Here is a 25,720-nt window from a genome sequence, read left to right on the forward strand (position 1 = left end):
TCTGGTATTTTGATATGGCAGCCCTGACAAACTCTAAATCCTCTCTTGGATGTAAAGCTTTTGAAATCTTTTTACCTCTCTAATTATCTATCTTTATCTTCTTCTCCATTTCTGTTTCATGGAGCAGCTCTTCTTTTGCCATTCATTCTTTTATTTCTTTGGGAAAATAGTATTTTATTGGAAGCTTGCCATGACTCTAAATATAGTGTTTCTTTCCTATATATGCTGTCAAGGAAACAAAGATGTGAACATCTTTATTTCACAGTAAGCAAAAATATGAAAATCAGAAAAGAAAAATAAATTTATTTTGAATGGCATTTTACAGTAGATATTGTACTTATGAACTTTCAACTAGCACTAACTCATAACAAATGAATAAGTACCTCTGGAATCAAAAAATCTGTGTTTGTGTTATTTTATCTTACCTATGATTTATCTGATTGGAACCAAGAGATTTCATCTGTCTAGTCATAACAGTGATTGCATAACCAATACTATTATACTTACAATTAATTAATAAGCTGTCAATTGTAAAAAAAAAAAAAAAAAACTCTCAGAATTCCAGTACTATAGACTCTGTTCTGAGCTAGCATGCCAAGTAGTTTTTTCCAATTGCCACAGACTGACTTATTTTAAAAAATATTCAAGAACATCAGTGCTGACTTAAAAAGACAAATACAGGCTAGTATTTCTACATTATTCAGTGATTTTATTTTTGCTTAATTTATTTATTTCTGAGATTTACAGACTGTTATCAATAAAATAGAAACTAATCTGCAAAACACAAAACAAGCAAAAAAAAAAAAAAAAACACTCTGTTTACCAAGTTCAGTTCAGTTCAGTTGCTCAGTTGTGTCCGACTCTTTGTGACCCCACGAACTGCAGCACTCCAGGCCTCCCTGTCCATCACCAACTCCCAGAGTTCACTCAAACTCATGTCCATCGAGTTGGTGATGCCATCCAGCCATCTCATCCTCTGTTGTCCCCTTCTCCTCCTGCCCCCAATCCCTCCCAGCATCAGAGTCTTTCCCAATGAGTCAACTCTTCCCATCAGGTGGCCAAAGTATTGGGGTTTCAGCTTCAGCATCAGTCCTTCCAATGAACACCCAGGACTGATCTTCTTTAGGATGGACTGGTTGGATCTCCTTGCAGTCCAAGGGACTCTCAAGAGTCTTCTCCCATGGCAAACCACTTCAGTATTCTTGCCTTGAGAACCCCATGAACAGTATGAAAAGGCAAAATGATAGGATATTGAAAGAGGAACTCCCCAGGTTGGTAGGTTTCCAATATGCTACTGGAGATCAGTGGAGAATTAACTCCAGAAAGAATGAAGGGATGGAGCCAAAGCAAAAACAATACCCAGTTGTGGATGTGACTGGTGATAGAAGCAAGGTCTGATGCTATAAAGAGCAATATTGCATAGGAACCTGGAATGTTAGGTCCATGAATCAGGGCAAATTGGAAGTGGTCAAACAGGAGATGGCAAGAGTGAACGTCGACATTCTGGGAATCAGTGAGCTAAAATGGACTGGAATTGGTGAATTTAACTCAGATGACCATTATACCTACTGTTTACCAAAGCCTTTGCTAAAGAAACTTTGCTCTATCTAACATTTTCCTCAAGGCATCTTTAACATCTTTATTTCTTAAGCTATAGATCAAGGGATTCAACAAGGGAATCACCACTGTGTAGAACACAGACACCACTTTTTCCCTCTCCAGGGCATAGCTCGTACTTGGCCAGGAGTAAATGAAGAGAATTGATACATAGTACAAGGTGACAGCTGTCAAGTGAAAGCCACAGGTGGAGAAGGCCTTCAAGCGGCCTTGGGTGGAGCGGATCTTCAAGAGGGCAGCAATGATGAAGAAATAGGAGGCAAGGATAAGCATGGCAGGAGTGATGACATTGGAAGCAAGTATGAAATAAAGCACAGCCTGGTAGCTTTCCTTCACATCACAGGCCAACTTGACAAGGGGGGGCAGGTCACAGAAGAAATCATCAATGACGTTGTTCCTGCAGAAGCTCAAGGTAAATGTTTCACTGGTGATGACGGTTGAGTTCACAAAGCCACTAAAGTAGGCAGCCGCAACAAGACTGGTACATAAATTTGGGGACATGGCCTGGGAGTAAAGTAACGGGTTAGAGATGGCCACACAGCGGTCATAAGCCATGGCAGCCAACAGGTAACACTCGCTGTCAGCCAGTCCAGCAGATAAAAAGAAATGAGCTAGGCAGCCAGCAAAAGAGATGCGCTTGTCGTCAGAGATGCAGGTCATCAGGATTTGGGGGGCATAGACGGAAGCATACCAGAGATCCAGGAATGAAAGATTCCCAATGAAGAAATACATGGGTGTGTGGAGCCAAGAATCAGCACAGATCAGAGAAATCAGGGTGATGTTCCCTAAAAGACTGCTGATATATATGATGAGGAAGATATAAAAGAGAACTCTCTGTAACCATGGGTCTGTCATAAATCCTAAAAGTATGAACTCCTTCACCGCGGTATATATTTTTTTTCATCCATTGAGTCTGAGTTTTTTTCATTCCTTTCTGTAAAAAAATGATCAATATGTCATGATTTAAGGTATTGATGTTATCAGCTTCCCCATTATATGTCATTTTAGATTGTTTAAATACTCAAATAATGCATATACCATGTTCATTAAAAAAAATTGTTTATGCTGAACTGGAAATTATTCCTGTTAGAAAACTGTTAAATTTTTCTATGCTGCCTTGAAAGACCAGATTATGAACATAATATAGTTTGTCACCATACATTTTTTTCTAATCATTCTCCTTTTGAGAGATGGTGATTTGTTTATCTTCTTTTCTGTTTGCAGCTAGAGTGATTGGGGAGCACGTGGAAGACATAAAAAAGGGAGTTTGCATTTGAGCTCTTAATCTTTGTTTTTGCTAATGAATTACCAGAAGAAGCATATTTTTATTAGTCTGGTCACACTTTGGAATAAACTTGAAAGTGCATTTATGCTAATTTCTTTGAAGGCCATACTTATATTTTAACTCTTTATCCACAAAACCAATAAAATAGCTAAAAATAAAGTTTAAAAATGAATAATAAAATGTATAACTTGAATAATACAATAGGTTTACTTAGAGAATAGGAATTTGAAACCATATCTATGTATGTATGACATTCAAATGCATGCTGAAAGGAAGTGAAAATATTAATCAATGGATAATTGTGTTCAAAATGTGGTTTAATTTCCTATAGAAATGAGAATTAAAAACAAAAACTAAACTTATCAAACTGAATGATTTGGGGGAACGTGGTCAGCAGAATATGGCCCATTAAGATGTTCAAGTTCTTTTTCTTAAAGTTGAAGTTTAGTTGATTTACATTATTACATTAATTTCAAGTGTACAGCATAATGATTCAGCATTTTTACAGATTATACTCTATTAAAGTTATTACAAGATACTTGCTATGATTCTCTGTGCTATACGTTGTATCTTTGTTGCTTATCTATTTATACATAGTAATTTGTATCTCTTAATCCCATATCCCTAATTTGTCCCTTTACCTTCGTTTCCCCATTGGTAGCCACTAGTTTGTTTCTTGTAGCTGTAAGTCTATTTCTGTTTTGCATATATTCATTTGCCTTACTTCTCAAATTCTACATATGTGATGTCATACAGTATTTATCTTCATCTTACTTCACTATTTTCTAGATTAATCTACATTGCTGTAAATGGCAGACTTTCATTAATTTTTGTAGCTCTCAATATTCTGCTATGTACATACGTATATTACATCTTTACCCATTCATCTGTTGATGGGCATTTGCATTGCTTCCATATCTTGTCTTTTGTAGATAGTGCTGCTGGGGACATTGAGATGCACGTATCTTTTCAAATTAGTGTTTTACTAATTGCTGGTACATGGGGATGTACTTTATGGGGAAAGGATAATTAAGTTAAAAATTAAGAATTTTGAAATAAGAAAGTAATCAGGGTGGGCCCTAAATCCAACCACAAATATCCTTGTAGAAAGGAGGTAGAGGGAGGTTTGACTACAGACCCAGCGAAGGAAGAGTGTGACCAGAGAAGCAGAGTTCAGAGTGATACGACCACAGGGAATGCCAGCAACCTCACAAAGCCTAAGAGACAAGAAAGAGAAGCTCCACTAGAGCCTCTGGGTGGATCATGACCCTGACTTTAATCCATTGCCTTTGAGTTCTGAGCTCCAGAACTATGAGAGAATAAATTTTTGCCGCTTTACGCCACCCAGTTTATGATCATTTAATACATGAAATTATAGAAGTCAACCTCTAATAGTCTTCTTCCTTTGAAAGTAGAAGCATTTCTGCCGCCAGCAATGGGGGAAGGACCATCTCGGCTTGTCTATGGTACAACTTGAAAGAAACATAACACCACTTAGCACAATCAAAAAAGGGCTAAATTAGGATTTTCAGGGTTCTGAACAGGCATGGATATATTTCTGCTATTAGAGCCAAGGCTTTCAAAACCTCTTATACCCAAGAAAAAATAAAATATATATTTTTAGGTGATGAGTGCGTGTGTGTGTGTGCATGAGTGTGCATACTCAGTTGCATTTGACTCTTTGTGACCCCATGTACTGTGTAGTCTGCCAGGCTCCTCTGTCCATGGAATCTCCCAGGCAAGAATATTGGAATGGGTTGCCATTTCCTTCTCTAGGGGATCTTCCTGACCCAGGGATGGAACCTGCATATCTTACATCTCCTGCATTGGCAGGCAGATTCGTTACCACTGCACCACCTGGGAAGATTTAGGTAATGGACTTAAGCTTAAAAATATAAATAATTGCTCTTCTGGAACTGTATCTTTTTGATGAATGAAATCCATAATTTTAATTAAAAATGTTAATGCTACATTTATTATCAAAGTAGAATTTATTCAGAAAAAGCAAATGAGGATTGGAGTAAGTAATGTTTCAGTTCTTTTAGAATTTCAGGAGTGCCAGGAGCCATGATCCTTTTTAACAAAGCATCTTCCTGGAAGCTGCTTAAGATCAAGAATCAAGAAATCTGGATTCTGATCTGAGTTGGTTGTTGTCATTTGAAATAAAATGATAACCTCTAAAGCTTTATTTTCTCACCTACCTTCTCAATTCAGTGAGACTTTAGTGAAAGTGTTAGTCACTCAATCGTGTCCAACTCTTTGTGACCCCACAGACTATAGCCTGCCAGGCTCCTCTGTCCATGGAATTCTCCAGGCAAGAATACTGGTGTGGGTTGTTATGTCCCCCTCCAAGGGATCTTCCCAACCCAGGAATCAAACCTGCATCTCCTGCACTGCAGGCCGATTCTTTACCACTGAGCTACCAGGGAAGCCCTCATAATATATTACACAATAGTCTTATATATATAAAGATACAAAAGAGAGATTTTTGAGATACCCTTACTTGCCATTAATTCTTAGACTTAAAGCTGGCTGCATGCCTTGTTAGAAGGGACACTCAGAAACTTTCTTCCCACAAAATATCTCTCCACATCACTCATTATCAGGAGACCGATTTAAGAGGTAGACAGTTTTGGGGCTGGCTATCCAAAAGAAGCTGAGGTCTTTGTGATCTCCCAGTCCTCTTCTGTTTTAATGTGTTTGCAATCTGTGTCATTCAGTTTGATAATTTAATCAGGTACTTCTTGAGTTATAGTTATAATAGCATAATATGATCCCAAAGAAATGCCTAAACATATTCATCTATATCTATATTTTATACATAAATCTTAGATGTCAAAAAAGAAAAGTGAAATATATATAGAACTACAAGTATAGATGGATATATTATATACGGAAATAGATATAAATATAGACAAAGATATAAGTATACATAGAACTAGATTGATAGACATATAAAATTTTGCTCTTTCTCTTAAAGAGCTTCTATCCCATGAACTTCAGAACATATAAAAAGAAACATTTCAAAGTCATGAAAATATTGGCCAATATTAGTATTTCTATACTCTTACCAACATTAAGGATGGATCAGCTTACTACAAGATAAAAGGAGACACTGGGCCACAGAGAGCTGCATGCAGCTACTCAGGGTTTATGAGAAAAAAAAACATCCATAAAGTATACGACTAATTATCTGTTTCACTGAAAAAGAGAAAAAGAATGAAACAAAAGACATTTGAAGGCATTTCAACCTGTCTGCAGTGTGGGAGACCACGTTTTGATCCCTGGGTCGAGAAGATGCCCTGGGGAAGGAAATGGCAACCCACTCCAGTATTCTTGCCTGGAAAATCCCATGAATGGAGGAGCCTGGCAGGCTACAGTCCATGAGATCGCAAAGAGTCAGACACAACCGAGCAACTTCACTTCTTTCTTTCAGTTTTCTTCATCCATTATAACTATAGGAAATAAAACCTTACTGTATTTCATGAAATGGAATTATATTATGATTTGATTATATTGTAAAGTGTTTTGTTTTTACCCATATGGTGATTTACTGACCTTTTTTGCCTGGTCAGCTCAACAAGGTAGTTTCTTTGTGGATTATAAATACTTTCCTCACTTGAATTTCAACTAAAGCCCCAATTTTTTTTTAGATTACCTTAGAACAAAAAGTGCCTTCTATTCACTTCACAGGAATCCTGTTTCCAAAGGTAACAATACTGGGAGAAAATATAAGCCTGAGAATCCCTTTGGGATTTGCTGCTAAAAGCAAAGAACATGCCATGTGCTGTCCTGGTGTCAAGTGACCAATTTTAGTGCCAGTTATCTCTCTGGGATGAAGTAGGAAGAGAACTCTCATCATGAATATAATTTACAGTTGATCTGTAAAACCCTTCAGCTTTGTGACTTCCATTCCTGCATTTGTGATAAAAGAAAGTTTGGCAGAAAGGAATAGACAAAGAATCATCAGCACACAATCAATGCTCGAGAATTGTTTGTAGCCCATGGCTCAGCCAGTTAAGAAACTGCCTGCAAGGCAGAAGACCTGGGTTCCATTCCCGGGTTGGGAAGATCCCCTGGAGAAGGGCATGGCAACCCACTCTGGTATTCTTGCCTGGAGAATCCCATGGACAGAGGAGACTTGCAGGCTACAGTCCATGGGGTCAAAAGAGTCGGACACAACTTAGCAACTCAACCACCACCACAATGACAGAGGATGTGATGGTTGCATGGCAACACCAACTCCATGGGTCTGAGTCTGAGCAAACTCCAGGAGACAGAGAAGGAAAGGGAAGCCTGGCTGCTGCAGTCCATGGGGTTGCAAAGAGTCACACACAAATTAGCTACTGAAGAACAATTACAATAATGAAAGAGACCATACAACATCTTTCCTTGCTTCCAATTACAAGAGATAATATCCAAGCAGGACTCAGAGGGAGAGTACAAGGACTACTCTGGAATACACCTGAAGAGCGGTGGATTATGCAAATTTTCATAGCAAGACCTCGGAAGTTTGCCTGGAAGTTATACTAAGGGAGGTGAACACATGGTGAAGGAGGCTAGCTAGCTAGGAGAGGGTAAAAGTCTTACTCCTTTCTGTTTTCACTCCCTGTCCCTGTCAGTGTCACCTTAGAAATGCTTTTTCATTTAATTAGCAATTGTATTCCAGTAGTTTTACATTTGGTTACAGCTTGCAGCTTTTCCTACCTTGGTTGAAACAGCCTTAATTCAGCACCTCAGAGATACAAAGCCTCAAATATGTGGATTCATGTCAATGTATGGGAAAAACCACTATAATATTGTAAAGTAATTAGCCTCCAATTAAAATAAATAAATTAAAAAAATTAAAGACCATATGGGTCTCAAGATCTGCATGCTAATGTAAGGGACACAAGTTCGATCCCTGAGTTGGGAAGATCCCTGGAGAAGGGGATGGCAACCCGTTCCACTATTCTTGTATGGAGAATCCCATGGACAGGGGAGCCTGGCAGGCTACAGAACATGGAGACTGTTTGTTAGTCTTTGTCTAACAAAGAGTTAGACATGACTGAGCATACACAAGCACACTGTCTGTAGACATTCCAAATTAAAAAAAAAAAAATCTTGCTGGAGATTGCTTTCATAATTTCATAACAGCTTATAATAATATATTAAAAATTTATAAATGGAACTGCTTTTACTTCTATTTCCCCAACTGGAGGGGAGGGTCTGCTTTTTGCCAGCTTATACAATATCCTATATGGAAATCCAAGTAGACTATCTACACGAAAACAGCAGGTTTTGTCTGATTTTTCCCCAGAATTTTCTCTTATATCTATTCTTTCTTTCAGTTTTCAGTTCCTACATCTCTTGTTAAACCTACTGCAACTCATTATCTCAAAAACACCCTCCCCATCTGTCTGCCGCATGCTTCATGCTTAGACTACTGTGCTGGCACTAAACTTCTGGGTCCTGATTGCTCCTGCCTTGAATCCTTCCTCCTCACAGCTGCTCTAATAATTCTCTAGAATCTTGTGTCATATTTTTACTCCAGTGCTTTAAAACATATCACATTGTTTCCTCATTTCCTCCAGAATTGAAACAGGTATGACTATGGGTAAGCTTAGGCTGTGTGCCTATTTTAATTCTTGCTATTTCACGAAGTATACGGATAACACAAATGTGGGCACATAAATGCAAATTTACACAGAGAACTAGAGAGCATCCTTGGACAACACACAACCTTGGAGGGAAAAAGAGATTAATTGTCCAAATCTGATCCCAGAACATGGGAGCAGACAGGGCTGGTTTGTAGAACACTGTGGATCAAGTTTATTATTATTCAGCCATAAGCAAGAGGGAAACCTTGCTATCGGGATAAACCTGGAGAGCATATTGCAAAATGAAAGATCCAGAGGCAGAAAAAAATACTGCAGAATATCACTTATATGTTAAATCAAAACAGTAGAATCCAACGGTGGTTGCCATGGACTGGGCAGTGCTGCAAGTGGGAAGACTTTGGTCCAAGAGGACAGATTTTCAGTTTAAAGATCCAGAAGCTTTGAGGATCCAATGTACAGTATGATGGCTGTAATAAATAATAGTGCAAGTACACACGTAGCCCATGTTCACTGCAGCACAATTTACAATAGCCAGGACATGGAAGCAACCTAGATGTCCATCAACAGATGAATGGATAAAAAAGCTGTGGTACCTATACACAATGGAATATTATTCGGTCACTAAAAGCAATACATTTGAGTTAGTTCTATGGAGGTAAATAAACCTAAAGCCTGCTATACAGAGTGAAGTAAGTCAGAAAGGGAAAACAAGCATTGCATATTGATGCATACATATTGATTATATTCTTTGCAGCCAAAGATGGAGAAGGTCTATACAGTCAGCAAAAACAAGACCAGGAGCTGAATGTGGCTCAGATCATGAACTCCTTATTGCCAAATTAAGACTTAAATTGAAGAAAGTTTGGAAAACCACTAGACCATTCAGGTATGACCTAAATCAAATCCCTTATGATTATACAGTGGAAGTGAGAAATAGATTTAAGGGACTTGATCTGATAGACAATGCCTGATGAACTATGGATGGAGGTTCATGACATTGTACAGGAGACAGGGATCAAGACCATCCCCATGGAAAATAAATGCAAAAAAGCAAAATGGCTGTCTGAGGAGGCCTTACAAATAGCTGTGAAAAGAAGAGAAGTGAAAAGCAAAGGAGAAAAGGAAAGATATAAGCATCTTAATGCACAGTTCCAAAGAATAGCAAGGATAGATAAGAAAGTCTTCCTCAGCTATCAGTGCAAAGAAATAGAGGAAAACAACAGAATGAGAAAGACTAGAGATCTCTTCAAGAAAGTTAGAGATACCAATGGAATATTTCATGCAAAGATGGGCTTGATAAAGGACAGAAATGGTATGGACTTAAGAGAAGCAGAAGATATTAAGAAGAGGTGGCAAGAATACACAGAAGAACTGTACAAAAATGATCTTGATGACCCAGATAATCACGATGGTGTGATCACTGACCTAGAGCCATACATCCTGGAATGTAAAGTCAAGTGGGCCTTAGAAAGCATCACTACGAACAAAGCTAGTGGAGGTGATGGAATTCCAGTTGAGCTCTTTCAAATCCTGAAAGATGATGCTGTGAAAGTGCTGCACTCAATATGCCAGGAAATTTGGAAAACTCAGCAGTGGCCACAGGACTGGAAAAGGTCAGTTTTCATTCCAATCCCAAAGAAAGGCAATATCAAAGGATTCTCAAACTACCACACAATTGCACTCATCTCACATGCTAGTAAAGTAATGCTCAAAATTCTCCAAGCCAGGCTTCAGCAATACATGAACCATGAACTTCCTGATGTTCAAGCTGGTTTTAGAAAAGTCAGAGGAACCAGAGATCAAATTGCCAACCTCCCCTGGATCATCAAAAAGCAACAGAGTTCCAGAAAAATATATATTTCTGCTTTATGGACTATGCCAAAGCCTTTGACTGTGTGGATCACAATAAACTGTGGAAAATTCTGAAAAGCATGGGAATACCAGAACACCTGACCTGCCTGTGAGAAATCTATGTGCACATTAGGAAGCAACAGTTAGAACTGGACATGGAACAACAGACTGGTTCCAAATAGAAAAAGGTGTATGTCAAGGCTGTATATTGTCACCCTGCTTATTTAACTTCTATGCTGAGTACATCATGAGAAATGCTGGACTGGAAGAAACACAAGCTGGAATCAAGATTGCCGGGAGAAATATCAATAACCTCAGATATGCAGATGACACCACTCTTATGGCAGAAAGGGAAGAGAAACTAGAAAGCTTCTTGATGAAGGTGAAAGAGGAGAGTGAAAAAGTTGGCTTAAAGCTCAACATTCAGAAAACGAAGATCATGGCATCTGGTCCCATCACTTCATGTGAAATAGATGGGGAAACTTTGGAAACAGTGACAGACTTTATTTTTGGGGGCTCCAAAATCACTGCAGATGGTGACTTCAGCCATGAAATTAAAAGATGCTTACTCCTTGGAAGGAAAGTTATGACCAACCTAGACAGCATATTCAAAAGCAGAGACATTACTTTGCCAACAAAGGTCCATCTAGTCAAGGCTATGGTTTTTCCAGTGGTCATGTATGGATGTGAGAGTTGGACTGCGAATAAAGATGAGCGCCAAAGAGTTGATGCTTTTGAACTGTGGTGTTGGATAAGACTCTTGAGAGTCCCTTGGACTGCAAGGAGATCCAACCAGTCCATTCTAAAAGAGATCAGCCCTGGGTGTTCTTTGGAAGGACTGATGCTGAAGCTGAAACTCCAATACTTTGGCCACCTCATGCAAAGAGCTGACTCATTGGAAAAGACCCTGGTGCTGGGAGAGATTACGGGCAGGAGGAGAAAGGGACGACGGAGGATGAGATGGCTGGATGGCATCACTGACTCGATGGACATGAGTTTGGGTGGACTCTGGGAGTTGGTGATGGACAGGGAGGCCTGGTGTGCTGTGATTCATGCAGTTGCAAAGAGTCAGACACGACTGAACGACTGAACTGATGGGCTCTAGGAAAATGGTACTGATGAACTTATGTGCTCAGACGCTCAGCCATGTCCAGCTTTTTGTGACTCCATGGACTGGATCCCCCCAGGCTCCTCTGTATCTCTGCAGGCAGCAGCAGAGACACAGGCATCAAGAACAGACCAGTGGACACAGTGTTGGCAGGAGGGGGTGGGGCGAATTGAGAGGGGAGCATGGGAGTATATACATTCCTATATGCATTACCATATGCAAAATAGACAGCCAGTGGGAATCTGTTGTATGACATTGGCAGCTCAACCCAGTGCTCTGTGACAAGATAAAGGGGTGTGGGGCTTTGTGACAACCTACAGGGATGGGGTGGGATGGGATGAGGATTCATGATGGGGTGGCCAGGCGGGATGGTGTGGGGAAGGGAGAGGGAGGTGCAAGAGTAGGGTGATGGAGGCATATCTATGGCTGCTTCATGTCCATTTATGGCAGAAACAAACAACACTGTAAAGCAATCATCCTCCAATTAAAACTAATTTTTAAAAAGTACTGTAGAAAACAAGTATATCATATACTTGAAATTTGCTAAGAGAATAAATCTTCAGTGCTCTTATCACTCATAAAAAAATGGTAACTATATGAAGTAATGAATGGGTTAATTAGCTTGTGATAATCATTTTTCCAGTGTATATGTGTATCAAAGCATCATGTCATACATCTTAAATATATAAAACCTTTTGTCAATTTTTAAAAATTGCCTTTTGATGATGTACTCAAGTATTCATATCTGAGTCCTGGAAAGAAAAAGGAGGAAATAGTACTTGGTCAGAAATGTGCTGTTAGAATCTCTGCAAAACCTATGTGTCACTCCTATGCTGTGACTTGGAGGCTTTCACCACTACAGGTGGGATAGGAGAGCCCTCCTCTATATAAACACCCCCTCAGTGCCATCCACACATGCCTGATCTTGAAGCAAAGGATGAAGGGAAACTAAGGCAAAGGGGCAGAAAATGTCACTGTGCACCTAGGATCCCTAAGGACCACTCAGAGAATGAGGCTTCCCTGGTGGTTCAGATGATAAAGAATCTGCCTGCCAATGCAGGAGATCCAGGTTCTATCCATGGATTAGGAAGATCCCCTGGAGAAGGAAATGGCAACCAGCTCCAGTATTCTTGCCTGGAGAATTCCATGGACGAGGAGCCTGGTGGGCTACAGTCCATGTGATCACAGAGTCAGACACAACTAAGCAAGTAACACTAATATACTCAGAGAATGCAAGAGGGCAAAGCTGCTTAAGTGTAACTATGTCAGGCACAGGGGCCATTTTTTGGAAGGAGAGGAAAAAGGAAAAAGGTCATAATAACTGACTGTGTTCTTAAATTTATGAAATACTCTTGCATAATAGAGGAACGTGAAAGTGACTCAGCCGTGTCAGACTTTTTATGACCCCATAGACTAGTCCATGGAATTCTCTAGGCCAGAACACTGGAGTGGATAGCCTGTCCCTTCTCCAGGGGATCCTCCCAATGCAGGGATTGAACCCAGGTCTCCCACATTGCAGGCAGATTCTTTACCAGCTGAGCCACAAGGGAAGCCTGAGAATACTGGAGTGGGTAGCCTGTCCCTTCTCCAGCAGATCTTCCTGACCCAGAAATCGAACCGGGGTGTCCTGAATTGCAGGTGGATTCTTTACCAACTGAGCTGCATAATAGAGGAGATTCCCGCACAAGGCTGGACAAATTAAGGCTGATTCATTTGCACTTCTATAAACAGAACCTCAATCAAAGAAAAATGTTTCTGTTTATGCTGCTGCTGCTGCTAAGTCACTTCAGTTCTGTTTATGATCCTACTGTAAATCACAGTCCCTCTAAGTAACCTCAGACCAGTCTTGGAACTTGACAAGATAAGAGTTCATGCTTCCCTACATGACACAAAAAGGCTCATAAATTACGGCCTTCCTGCCCAGTCACATCTTCTGCTAGTCATCACAATCGTGCTTTCAATGGTGCAGACCCTTAGAGCTCTGTCTTATTACCTGGAAAAGCCTCCACTATGAGCACCTCTCCTTGGATTTGAGCACGCTGTTCCTTGAGCTTGCAATATTTTTGCAAGCTACTCCACCTTGCATGTTTCTAGTAATGCCACACAATTCAAGTCAAAAATTAGCCTAAAACATTTGGCATTCCCCCACCATCTTGCAAAAATAGTATAAATCACTCACTGTTCTTTGTAATGGTGAGTCCCAATGAGGTGCACTTCCGTACAAGGTAATGACAAGGATTTATCTCCAATATATACAAAGAACTCATGCAACTGACTATCTAAAAACAACCAATCAAAAAATTGGCCAAAGGTCTAAATAAAACACAGATGGCCAAGAGACACAGGAAAAGATGCTCAGCATCACTAATTGTTCAGTTCAGTTCAGTCGCTCAGTCATATCTGACTCTTTGTGAACCCATAGACTGCAGTACGCCAGGCTTCCCTGTCTATCACCAACTCCCAGAGTTTACTTAAACTCATGTCCATTGAGTTGGTGATGCCATCCAACCATTTCATTCTCTGTTGGGAGTCCCCTTCTCCTCCTGCCTTCAACCTTTCCCAGCATCAAGGTCTTTTCAAATGAGTTGGTCCTTTGCATGACATTTCCAAAGTATTGGAGTTTCAGCTCCAACATCAGCACTTCCAATGAACACCCAGGACTGATCTCCTTTAGGATGGACTGGATGAATCTCCTTGCAGTCCAAGGGACTCTCAAGAGTCTTCTCCAGTTCAAAAGCATCAAATCTTCTGAGCTCAACTTTCTTTATAGTCCAACTCTCACATTCATACAGGAGAAAAGCAAATCAAAGCTACAATGAGGTGCCAATCTACACTGATCAGAATGGCCATCATCAAAAAACCTGCAAACAATAAATGCTGGAGAGGGTGTGGAGGAAAGGGAGTTCCCTTGCATTGTTGATGGGAATGTAAATTGATACAGCCACTTGGAGAACAGTATGGAGATTCCTTAAAATTTTTCTAAAAATAGAATCACCAGTACTGAACATATAACTGAGAAAACCATGATTCAGAAAGACACATGTGCAAAGCACCATCAACACCAAGAACTCAGGATTCCCTCCACGTCTGTCCTCCACTCTCAACACTTAATAAAAAGAATGGTTACTATGGCAAGTTCTTGCTGAATTCCAGGCACAGGGTTGATAATTTTATGGATATTATCTCACTCAAACCTCAAACAATTGAAAGAGATAAAAACTTGCCTAGGGCAGTGGGAAACGTTCTTAAACCTCAGATAACTAAAATAAAAAGTGTATAAGATATGCATTTCTCTAAGAAGTAAAATTGTTTTAAAAAACAGCAAATAGCAATGGTATTTAAGCATTCTATGAATAATTTGCAAAATAAGTTAAAACACATAAAGTGTTTAGAACCTTATTTAAAATAGATAATATATAATTTTAGAATTAATATTAATATTGTTTGATTTCTTTATTTTGAACACTGAGGTGCTTTTCGTATCCTTTAGGGAAGATGGCATAAAATCTCATAAATTGCAGTTTTTCTGGTAATGTGAAACTCCTATCTAATTCCATAAATTTTATCAAGTAGTGCTCTGACAAGAATATTAGAGATGTATGACTGGTAAGACAAATAGGCATTGCTGATTTTAAAAATCAAAAGCAAACAAACGTGTAGTCCCTGCCTTCAAGAAAGATAACTTAATGAATCATGGAAATGTAATTGAAAGAAAATATTATAACACCAGCGTTCCCAAGTGGCTCAGTGGTAAAGAATATGCCTGCCAATGCAGAAGACACGGGTTCAATCCCTTGGTCAGAAGATCCCCTGGAGGGGGAAATGGCAACTCACCCCAGAATTCTTGCCTGGACGATCCCATAGACAGAGGAGCCTGGTGGGCTCTCTATATGGGGTCACTAAAGAATCAGACACAGCTGAGTGACTATACAACAACATTATAATACTCTTTTGCAGACAAATATAAAAAGAAAAAAAAATTGTTAAAAGGATTTATCTTCTATACTTTCCAATAAATTTTGTCCTGAAACTAAATTTAACCTTAGTTTAAACTTAGTTTATAACTAATTTATAGACTAAAATTAGTCTATAAAAAGGTGAAAGAAAGTGATTTTTCTTTGTTTGTTTGTTATGTTTTTTAATTTATTTATTTTAATTGGAGGCTAATTACTTTATAGTATTGTAGTGGTTTTTGCCATACATTGACATGAATCAGCCATGTGTGTACATGTGTCCCCCATGCTGAACCCCCCTCCCATCTCCCTCCCCATCCCATCCCTCTGGGTCATCAGTTGAACCTGAAGCAGGTTAAACATAAAGGGGTAGGTTGAATGGAGTTTTCATTGTCCTTCTATATACTTTAAGGATTTTGACTCTTTTTAGTAACAGACATGAATTAATATAGCCTTCTAATAGAAATTTAAAAGAATTATTTCCCTCTATCTATAAACATATTAATATAATTAATGACAGTGTTTATGAATGATTTAATTTTTTTTCTATATTATTATTTGTGTTCATATGTGTATAGTCAAAAAACCCAGTCCAACTTCAGCATTTCAAGGAAAGACGCTTTTGTTGGGTAAATCTTGCCGCCTTGTGGTGTATAAAAATAATACTGTGCTTAAAGTATTCACACATGTGTTCAACAAGAAGCACTGTCCTTTAGCCAGGCTCTCCTGCCCTAGTTACTTACAGAATCCATACCCTTCCGAGTATCTGTAATCTAGAATCCTAACTTTGTAGTATTTATTATGCTGAATAATTTACGTATATTTGTAGTTGTTTATTTTCCTGCCTCTTCTGTAAACCACAAACCCCAAGAACACTGGGTGATTTTTGCCCTGAGTCAGATATGACTGAGCACACATGCAAGAAGTAAAGCACAGTGTTTTCATACATACATATATATATAGTGCAATGAGTACTATATCCAAGCCAATTAACACATCCACCTTCTCACATCATCATCGTGTGTGTGTGAGTGTGTATGTGTGTGTGCGGGCCTGTGTTGAGATCATCTGAGATCTACTCTCTTAGCAAGTTTCCAATATAATATAACCATTAACTATGATCACCATGCAGCACTTTGGGTTTCTCAAACTTATTCAAACCTACATAACTGAAACTTCACACACTTTGACCAACATCTCCCTGTTTCCCACACCTCCCTGTCCCCGGTCTACTCACCATTTCTATGAATTTGACTTTTTGAGATTTCACATGTAAGTGGGGTCCTGCAGTGTTTGTCTTTTTAACGCCTGGCTCATTTGCTTCGGATAATGTCCTCTGGGGGCTTACCAGGTGACACTAGTGATAAAGAATCCACTTTCAATACCAGAGACACAAGAGATATGGGTTCAAGCTCTGGGACGGGAAGATCCCCTGAAGGAGGAAATGTAAGCCACTCCAGTATTCTTGCCTGGGAAATCCCATGGACAGAGGAGCCTGGTGGGCTATGGCTGATGGGGTCCCAATGAGTTGGACACAATTGTGCTCGGTGACTGAGCACACTATCCTCCAAATTCACCCATGTTGTTGCAAAACACAGGATTCCCTTCATTCTAAAATTATAGGTATAGATAAAGATATATTACAATTTCTTTATCCATTCATACATCAATGGACATTTAGAATGTCCAATGTACTGATTTCATTTTCTTTGGATACATATTCAGAAATGAAATTACTGAATCATATGGTAGTTCTGTTTTTAGAGAAACCTCCAAACTGTATTCCATTAAGCCTATGACAATTTTCCTTCGCCAAAATGTATGAGGGTCCTTTTTCTCTACATCTTTGACTGCACTTGTTATCTTTTGTCTTTTTGACAATAGTCATTCCAACAAGTATGAGTCCATACCTCATTATGGTTTTAATTTGCACTTTCCTAATGACAAGTGATGTGGAGTATATTTTTATATTTGTCATTTGTATGTCTTCCTCAGAAAAAAATGTCTATTCAAGTCCTTTGGCCATTTTTTAAATCAACGTCTTTGATATTTTTTACTTCTAGGATGTTTGAGATCTTTAAATGTTTTGGACATTAATTGCTTATCAGATCTATATTTGCAAGTATTTTTCCAAACACAAGTTGTCTTTTCATTATAATAGTTTTCTTTGCTGTGCAGAAAAGCATTTTGATATAGTCCACTTGTATATTTTTGCTTTTGATTCTGGGCTTTTGGTGCCACATTCAAAAAATCATTGCCAATGTCAAGGATATTTCCCTCTATGTTTTCTTCTAGTTTTTACAGTGTAAAGTATTATATTTAAGTCTCTAATCCATTTTGGGTTGACTATTAGGGGCCCACCCATATTTCTTTTTTGCATAATTACTCATGGCTTTTTACTGCAATCCTCTCACTTTTGTCTTAAAACAGCATTGTTATGCCTTGTAATACCTATTCCAAATTACTTCATCAATTAAAGACCTCCCCCTAAACTAGTATAATGTTTGTTCTGTCATACATTTCCTCTGAGTGTGTTTATGTGTGTGTATACAGTATATGCCAAAGCCTTTGACTGTGTGGATCACAATAAACTGTGGAAAATTCTGAAAGAGATGGGAATACCAGACAACCTGACCTGCCTCGTGAGAAATCTGGATGCAACAGTTAGAACTGGACATGGAACAACAGACTGGTTCCAAACAGGGAAGGGAGTACGTCAAGGCTGTATATTGTCACCCTGCTTATTTGACTTATATGCAGAATACATCATGAGAAACGTTGGGCTGGAAAAAGCACAAGCTGGAATCAAGATTGCCAGGAGAAATATCAATAACCTCAGATATGCAGATGACACCACCCTTATGGCAGAAAGTGAAGAGGAACCGAAAAGCCTCTTGATGATTATGAAAGAGAAGAGTGAAAAAGTTGGCTTAAAGCTCAACATTCAGAAAATGAAGATCATGGCATCTGGTCCCATCACTTCATGGCAAATAGATGGGGAAACAGTGGAAGCAGTGTCAGACTTTATCTTTTTGGGCTCCAAAATACGAAGTTTACATGCATTGAAACTATATAAAGTATATTTGCATTTATTTGCTATACCCATTCAGCAGATTATACCAGTCAACTATCTCTCAGAGAAAAGATTCATTTTTAAAAAAAAAAAAGCTGGCCAGAAAAGAAAGCAAAGTTGATTTAATTGAGAGCAAGGGTCATTATTTCCCTGAGTTCTCAAGACTATTTCCTTCCCCTTACTGCCTCTGTCAAAAAGTACTAGGAAGCACTGACTTTCTTTTTTAAAAATTCTCCTTTACTTCTCTATCACATATTTCTAAAATTCCACAAGAATATGATTGTCTTTTTTAATAGAATGCCCTTTGGGAATAGTCATGAGTTAATCATAAAATGTTTAATATTCTCTTTCAGTGTGATTAGTTATTTGAGCTTCATTTTCCTCCCTCCTTGCTTCTTTCCTCTGTTTTTTATAATATCATGGGACCTCACAAGGTGTAACCTCCCTAATCATCATGAGGACCAAGTTCTTAATATTTAACTTCTATCTCCATGACCTTAAGCCAATCAATTCTTTATTAGTTCCCTCATCTCACAAACAGAAGGATCATCCCTGATTATTGCTAAGGTAGTTCTCACTTCTAACATTTCTGGGATTCAAAAAAACTTTGAATGAGTTTCAAACCTGAGCAATCAGTAGTTACATCTTCAGAGAAGCTATTATAGCAAAAAACTAACTTAAGTTTTTCATCCCAGTGTGAGACAGACTCCAAGACCAAACATTTTTACTAATCTCTCTAACAAGATGCTTTGGGCATTATTAAGACTCATTGAGTGTTCAGAGATGGGCGATTACTAACCTTGAAAGAAATTATTTGCCTCACTCCTAAACAAGTTTCAGAGGAACTAATTAATAAAGGCAGTTTTAAATAAGAAAACTTCCTGGTTGATAATTGGTGTTCAACTCTGAAATGTAGCTCTTGAGGCCTGATACAGTGAGGCAGCAGAGAAGAACTGACCCCGGGGAATCACAATGACTTTGTAAATTAACGTAAGGTGCGGGGCGGTTCTTTCTAGCACTATAAGTCTATTGATTGTTATCCTGGTTTCTTTAAAATAGATTGTTTGCCCTACAAAACAAACAAAAGAAAAATTTATTCACATTTAGCAAAAACTGGCAAAGGTGGAAGATTAAATTCCTTTATAAAAATCAGAAGATATAGGAAAGGCTGTAATTCCAAGTCTTTGCTAGTTGAGGAACGTGGGTCCTAGTCTTCAAAAGCTACGTATTTTGTTATTCCCATTACATGACATTATAGAAAAGGCAGAAATATACAGACAGAAAAAGATCACTGATTGTCAGGGGTTTGGAGGAGGGTAGATACGTAAAGTAGGTGAAGCACAGGAGATGTTACATTAGAAAAATTAAGAAAAAAGTGCATAGGATCTCTCTGTATTATTTCTCATACTTACTTCTCATATTTCTCATTATTTCATCTACAATTATCTCAAAATAAAAACTTAATTAAAAACAAAAACAAAATGGTGTGTGTACCTCAGGAGGACACTTTCAGGTTGGAACACCAGCTCTTGATCTTGAGCAAGTTATTTAAAACCCCTGAGTTTCTGTTTCTTCAAGTGTAGCTGCAAGTTAGTGGTACTCACAGTAAGGAATTACATGGGATAGTGCATATAATGTGCCTAGAAGATAGTAAGTGCTCAATAAATATTACTTCTCATTATTGCTTAATTATCACTATTATTCTCATCCAGACTATTGCACTAGCTCCTACCTGGTCTTATCACCTCTAGACACTCTGACCATCCTACACAAAGCCACCTTTCCAACAGGGTAGCCCTAATGTGATATAAATTAGCCTCTTTCTAGAGAATAATGTTACAACTCATTAAACCAATTAGATCATAATATGACTCCATCTATTCTTCTATTCATATCCCATACCACTCAACTTTACTGTTTCCATGCTGCTGCTGCTGCTGCTAAGTCGCTTCAGTCGTGTCCGACTCTGTGCGACCCCATAGACGGCAGCCCACCAGGCTCCACTGTCCCTGGGATTCACCAGGCAAGAACACTGGAATGGTTTGCCATTTCCTTCTCCAATGCATGAAAGTGAAAAGTGAAAGGGAAGTCGCTCAGTCGTGTCCGACTCTTCGCAACACCATGGACTGCAGCCTACCAGGCTCCTCCATCCATGGGATTTTCCAGGCAAGAGTACTGGAGTGGTGTGACATCGCCTTCTCCCATAATCTCAGCTAAATGTGACCCCCTGTTTGTCATATCTCCAGACCCCTCCTTGGGTCATTCCCTTCACCTGCTATTCCTCTCATCACAGCTGGACATCCAAATCCTACCTTCAGTGCCCGTCTCAAAGGTCACCTCCTCCACAATGATTATTTACTGCCTAATCTAATGCACAGTGAATATTCCTTCCTTCTTTCCTTCCTTCCTTTGAGTCTTCATCAAACCCTGTGTTTCCTTCTTATGACTATTAACAATTCTGTCATACATTTTAGCCATTATACTTTAGCCGTGCATTATTCGATTGAGACTTTCCTAAGGATAGAGACTATATTTATCTGGTTATTTTTATTAATAGCAACAATAAAGGCCAAAAAACTATAGTATTTTAACTTTAGTAAATAAGCCCTATTTTGTTGCTCAGAAATAGTTGTAAGTCTATTTTATAAATGTGAAAATGAAGCCCTCCTCAGAGCAAGGTAGCTTCTGGAGGTTAAAGAAAAATTAATGACAAAGTTCAGTCTGATACTCTCCCCTTTGACTTCCTATCCGGTAAGCTTCCCAAACCAATATCTTCTTAATCTTACCTGGACAAGATCACCAGTTCTGTATTGTCAAGATTTTCAACAGTCCATATGCTCTCAGGCTTTCCACATAAACTCTTACACATTTGCCAGGGTATTAGTTTCATCTCAATTTTACAAGTAAAATTATGCAAAGATTATAGTCATTTAACTTCCCCAGTCCTGTCTTCTATTCCTGTTGTTTGTTTCTTTTCCCACCAAAGGGTCCACAAGCCCAGAATCTCCTAAACGTCCTTAGAAGTACTTCATCAAGGGCAAAATCCATGCCACAGAGGCCTCAAGTTTAAAACCAGGTAAATCAAAGTATGAAATGAGAATGGTGAATGTGTGTTTTATACCAAGAAATAGTAAATTAAAAATGGGAAGGCTAATTAAAAAGAATACATTTGAATCAGTTCTAATGAGATGGATGAAACTGGAACCTATTATACAGAGTGAAGTAAGCCAGAAAGAAAAACACCAATACAGTATACTAACTCATATATATGGAATTTAGAAAGATGGTAACAATAACCCTGTGTACGAGACAGCAAAAGAGACACTGATGTATAGATCAGTCTTATGGACTCTGTGGGAGAGGGAGAGGGTGGGGAGATTGGGGAGAATGGCAGTGAAACATGTATAATATCATGTATGAAACGAGTCGCCAGTCCAGGTTCGATGCATGATACCGGATGCTTGGGGCTGGTACACTGGGATGACCCAGAGGGAGGGTATGGGGAGGGAGGAGGGAGGAGGGTTCAGGATGGGGAACACAGGTATACCTGTGGCGGATTCATTTCAATATTTGGCAAAACTAATACAATATTGTAAAGTTTAAAAATAAAATTAAATTTTAAAAAATTGGAAGGCTATAAACTAGCAAGGAAATGCTTAAAGCATTGTTGTTGACTGATACTGAATAATAAATATATTAAACAGGCTTATTTTCAAATCCAAATTTCAGTTAAAAATAAATAAAAGGAGAGTTACTATCCTTGAAAAGGACAGTAAAGAATTAAGTGGACATTCTTAAGGGTATTCTAGGATCCTTTTTAAGTAGACATTATAGAGACATACTCATTATAAAAAGCTTAAACAACACAGAAATATAATTTTTTTTCAATGATCTCATCACACAAATATAACTGCTACTAAGTTAGGTGGTTCATTTCTGATCTTCCTTGTTTGAAAATTTTCCCCCTTGTTTAGTGTTTTGAAAACATCTGTATAACATTTTATTTTTTACTACATATTTAGCCAGAGAATAATATCTTCATGGTTTTTAAACACTTGTTTAAGACTGGTAATAGCTGAAAAATAGTTTTATACATAGGACATAATGTTACAGTTTATTGGGCTTAAATATTCAACAGAGAATTATGATTATTTTAGTAGTTGATCATTCCATCTCTAGCCAGGTGCATCTGAGCCCAAAGCTTGTACTTTTAAGGATTAAATTCATAAAAGCCATTTTAAAATCATTTTGAGGGTCTCATTTTTAATTTTTGATTTTTTTTTAAGAGAAAAGGTAGAGACCTGGATACTTCTTTAAGGCAGAACATACACCCTTATTCTGTACAAATCCTGTCAATCAACTTTTTTAAAAATCATAGTAAAATAACATAAACATATATAAAATTGTCATTTTAACGATTCAATGTATAATTGACATTATACATAATTGACAATGTATAAGTGACATTAAGTAAATAATACCATCATACAACCATTACTCCCATCCAATTCCAGAATTATTTTTTCATCATTCGAAACTAAAACCTGAACCTAACAAACAATAACTCCATGCTGTCCCCTCCCCTACCTGCTGGTGACCACAGTCTATTTTCCATCTCTGTGAATTTGACTGCTCTTAAATCCCATGGACGGAGGAGCCTGGTGGGCTGCAGTCCATGGGGTTGCGGAGAGTCGGACAAGACTGATCGACTTCACTTTCACTTTTCACGCATTGGAGAAGGAAATGGCAACCCACTCCAGTGTTCTTGCCTGGAGAATCCCAGGGACGGGGGAGCCTGATGGGCTGCCATCTATGGGGTCGCACAAAGTCGGACACGACTGAAGCGACTTAGCAGCAGCAGCTTCCCAGGTGGCGCTAATGGTAAAGAACTCGCCTGCCAATGCAGGAGATTTAAGAGATGCGGGTTTGCTTCCTGGATTGGGAAGATCCCCTGGAGAAGGAAATGGCAACCCGCTCCAGTATTCTTGCCTGGAGGGTCCCATATGGACAGAGGGAACCTGACGGGCAACAGTCCATAGGGTTACACAGAGTCAGAAACAACTGAAGCGACTTAGCACAAGTACCTTACCTAAGTGGAATCATACAATATTTGTCCTTTTGTGTCTGGCTTATTTCACTTAGCTGAATATTTTAAATTTCATTCATGTAGCATGTATCAGAATCCCATTCCTTTATAAGGCTGAATAATATTCCACAATATGAATATCCACCTGCAACGCAGGAGACCCCGGTTCGATTCCTGGGTTGGGAAGATCCTCTGGAGAAGGAATAGGCTACTCACTCCAGTATTTTGAGCTTCCGTTGTTTCTCAGCTAGTAAAGAATCCACCTGCAATGTGGGAGACCTGGGTTCAATCCCTGAGTTGGGAAGATCCCCTGGAGAAGGGAAAAGCTCCCCATCCAGCATTCTGACCTGGAGAATTCCATGGACTGTATATTCCATGGGGTTGCAAAGAGTCGGACAGGACTGAGTGAATTTCACTTGCACTTTCACTATATGAATACATCACTTTGATTATCCATTTGTCAATGGGTATTTGGTGTTTTTTCCCCCACATTTTCCACTATGATGAATAGTCCAACTATTGTCAGTAACCTTCTTAGCCATGCAAGGACAAAGAAAAGATTTTATACTGAAGTTAGTATGAATATGATAATATAAAATACTAGCTAGTTTATGAACAAATATTATTTAATAAATATTACTTAGCACCTACTCTGTAGCAGACATTCTGCTAGGGGGACAGTGCTGAATGAAAAGAGCTTTTTGATTAATGTACAACGTACAAGGGTGCCTAGAAATATTGGGACAAAAATGGGGAGCTGGCCACACAGACCTGGCAGCCTCCTCAGGTACAATATGGAAGGCAGTTTGCATAGAGTGCTCTGATGGCCTGCCCCACAGGACAACAAGGAGACTAACCCCGACATCCTCTGCTTCGTTCTCTGCTTTGCCATCATATGCTAATCTGGTTAATCCAGCCACCTGAACAACTGTCTCCATGGCCCCATTGTGGATAAGGGCCATGGTACAGCAGGATAGGTCTGTGGAGAGGCAGTCAGGCAGGAAGGGGTGAATATTGTGTCTGGTGAAATTTCCTGGCAAATACAGGTCCACCTGGGCTCCCAAATCTATCTTCACATTCATCAGAAACATGTGCACCTTTAGCTGACTTGTCGTTTTACTGACATCTAGGCTGCAACATGACTATCTAACTCCACGTGAACTTCCACAGTTTAGATATTCATCAGCTTTTGGAATACGCTATATGTGAACATGAGACTGGATTTGAAATTCATTTGCATTGTAACAAGAAATCTCAACACTGTTTCTCAAAGGGAGAAAATGAAGAATAGCTTTAACATCGTTTATTTAAATTTAATATCAGGCCCTTTAAGTATATGCATATGTAGAGCTGATTCATTTTGCTATATAGCAGAAACTAGCACAACAGTGTAAAGCAACTATACTCCAGAAAGAAAATTAAATATTTTTTTAATTTAAAAGATTATTCTTCAGAAATTTTTCATAGTTACTTCAACTGAAAAGGCTGAGATAAACTGTTGAAAGCAAATTCAAGTTTTCTATTCAAAAATTTGGGAAAAATATTTGTAATTTTTATACAAATTCAAATAACCTTTATTATTATTTTGAATTGTATTTGTTTCATTAAAATATGATATTTGAAAATAATATAATATTCCACTTGGATACCCCAGTCGTTTCCCAGTGTCTTCAGTGTGCTGAACAATTAGCATGTTTCTTTATTTTACCATGACATGAAATCTATTCAGCTCTATGATGATTAATTATATGTGTCAATTTGGCTGGGTCACAATGCCCATCTGTGGTCAAACATTATTCTAGATGATTCTGTGCAGGTGTTTGGGGATAAGAATAACATTCAAATCAGTGAATTTTGAATCAGATTGCCCTCCAGCAAGCACCTGGGCCTCATCGCATCAGCTGAAGGCCTGAATATACTAAAACACTTATCTTTCCTGAACAAGAGAGAATCCTGTGGCAGACTCCTTTCAGATTTGAAAGTCAAAAATTGGCTTTTCCTGTGTCTTCAGCTTGATGGTTGGACTTGAAGTATAACATCAATTCTTTCCTGAATCTCCACCCTGCAGAATGTGTACTTGCTAGCCTCCATAATAAGTGAAAGAGGAGAGTGAAAAAGTTGGCTTAAAGCTCAACATTCAGAAAACG

General features: G+C 38.7%; 1 protein-coding gene across 1 annotated transcript; it reads right to left on the minus strand.

Annotated features, from left to right (window-relative positions):
• Window positions 1–1,587: 1,587 nt before the first annotated feature.
• Window positions 1,588–24,664, minus strand: LOC133261099 (olfactory receptor 9G19-like). Its single transcript, XM_061439664.1, has 3 exons — window positions 24,345–24,664; window positions 3,993–4,119; window positions 1,588–2,493 (listed from the first exon to the last, which is right to left on the minus strand). Exons 1-3 carry the CDS (start codon window positions 24,662–24,664, stop codon window positions 1,588–1,590), a joined length of 1,353 nt encoding a protein of 450 aa, XP_061295648.1.
• Between the last annotated feature and the right edge of the window lie 1,056 nt (window positions 24,665–25,720).

The sequence above is a fragment of the Bos javanicus genome, chromosome 15 (assembly GCF_032452875.1).
Source record: "Bos javanicus breed banteng chromosome 15, ARS-OSU_banteng_1.0, whole genome shotgun sequence".
NCBI lineage: Eukaryota > Metazoa > Chordata > Mammalia > Artiodactyla > Bovidae > Bos > Bos javanicus.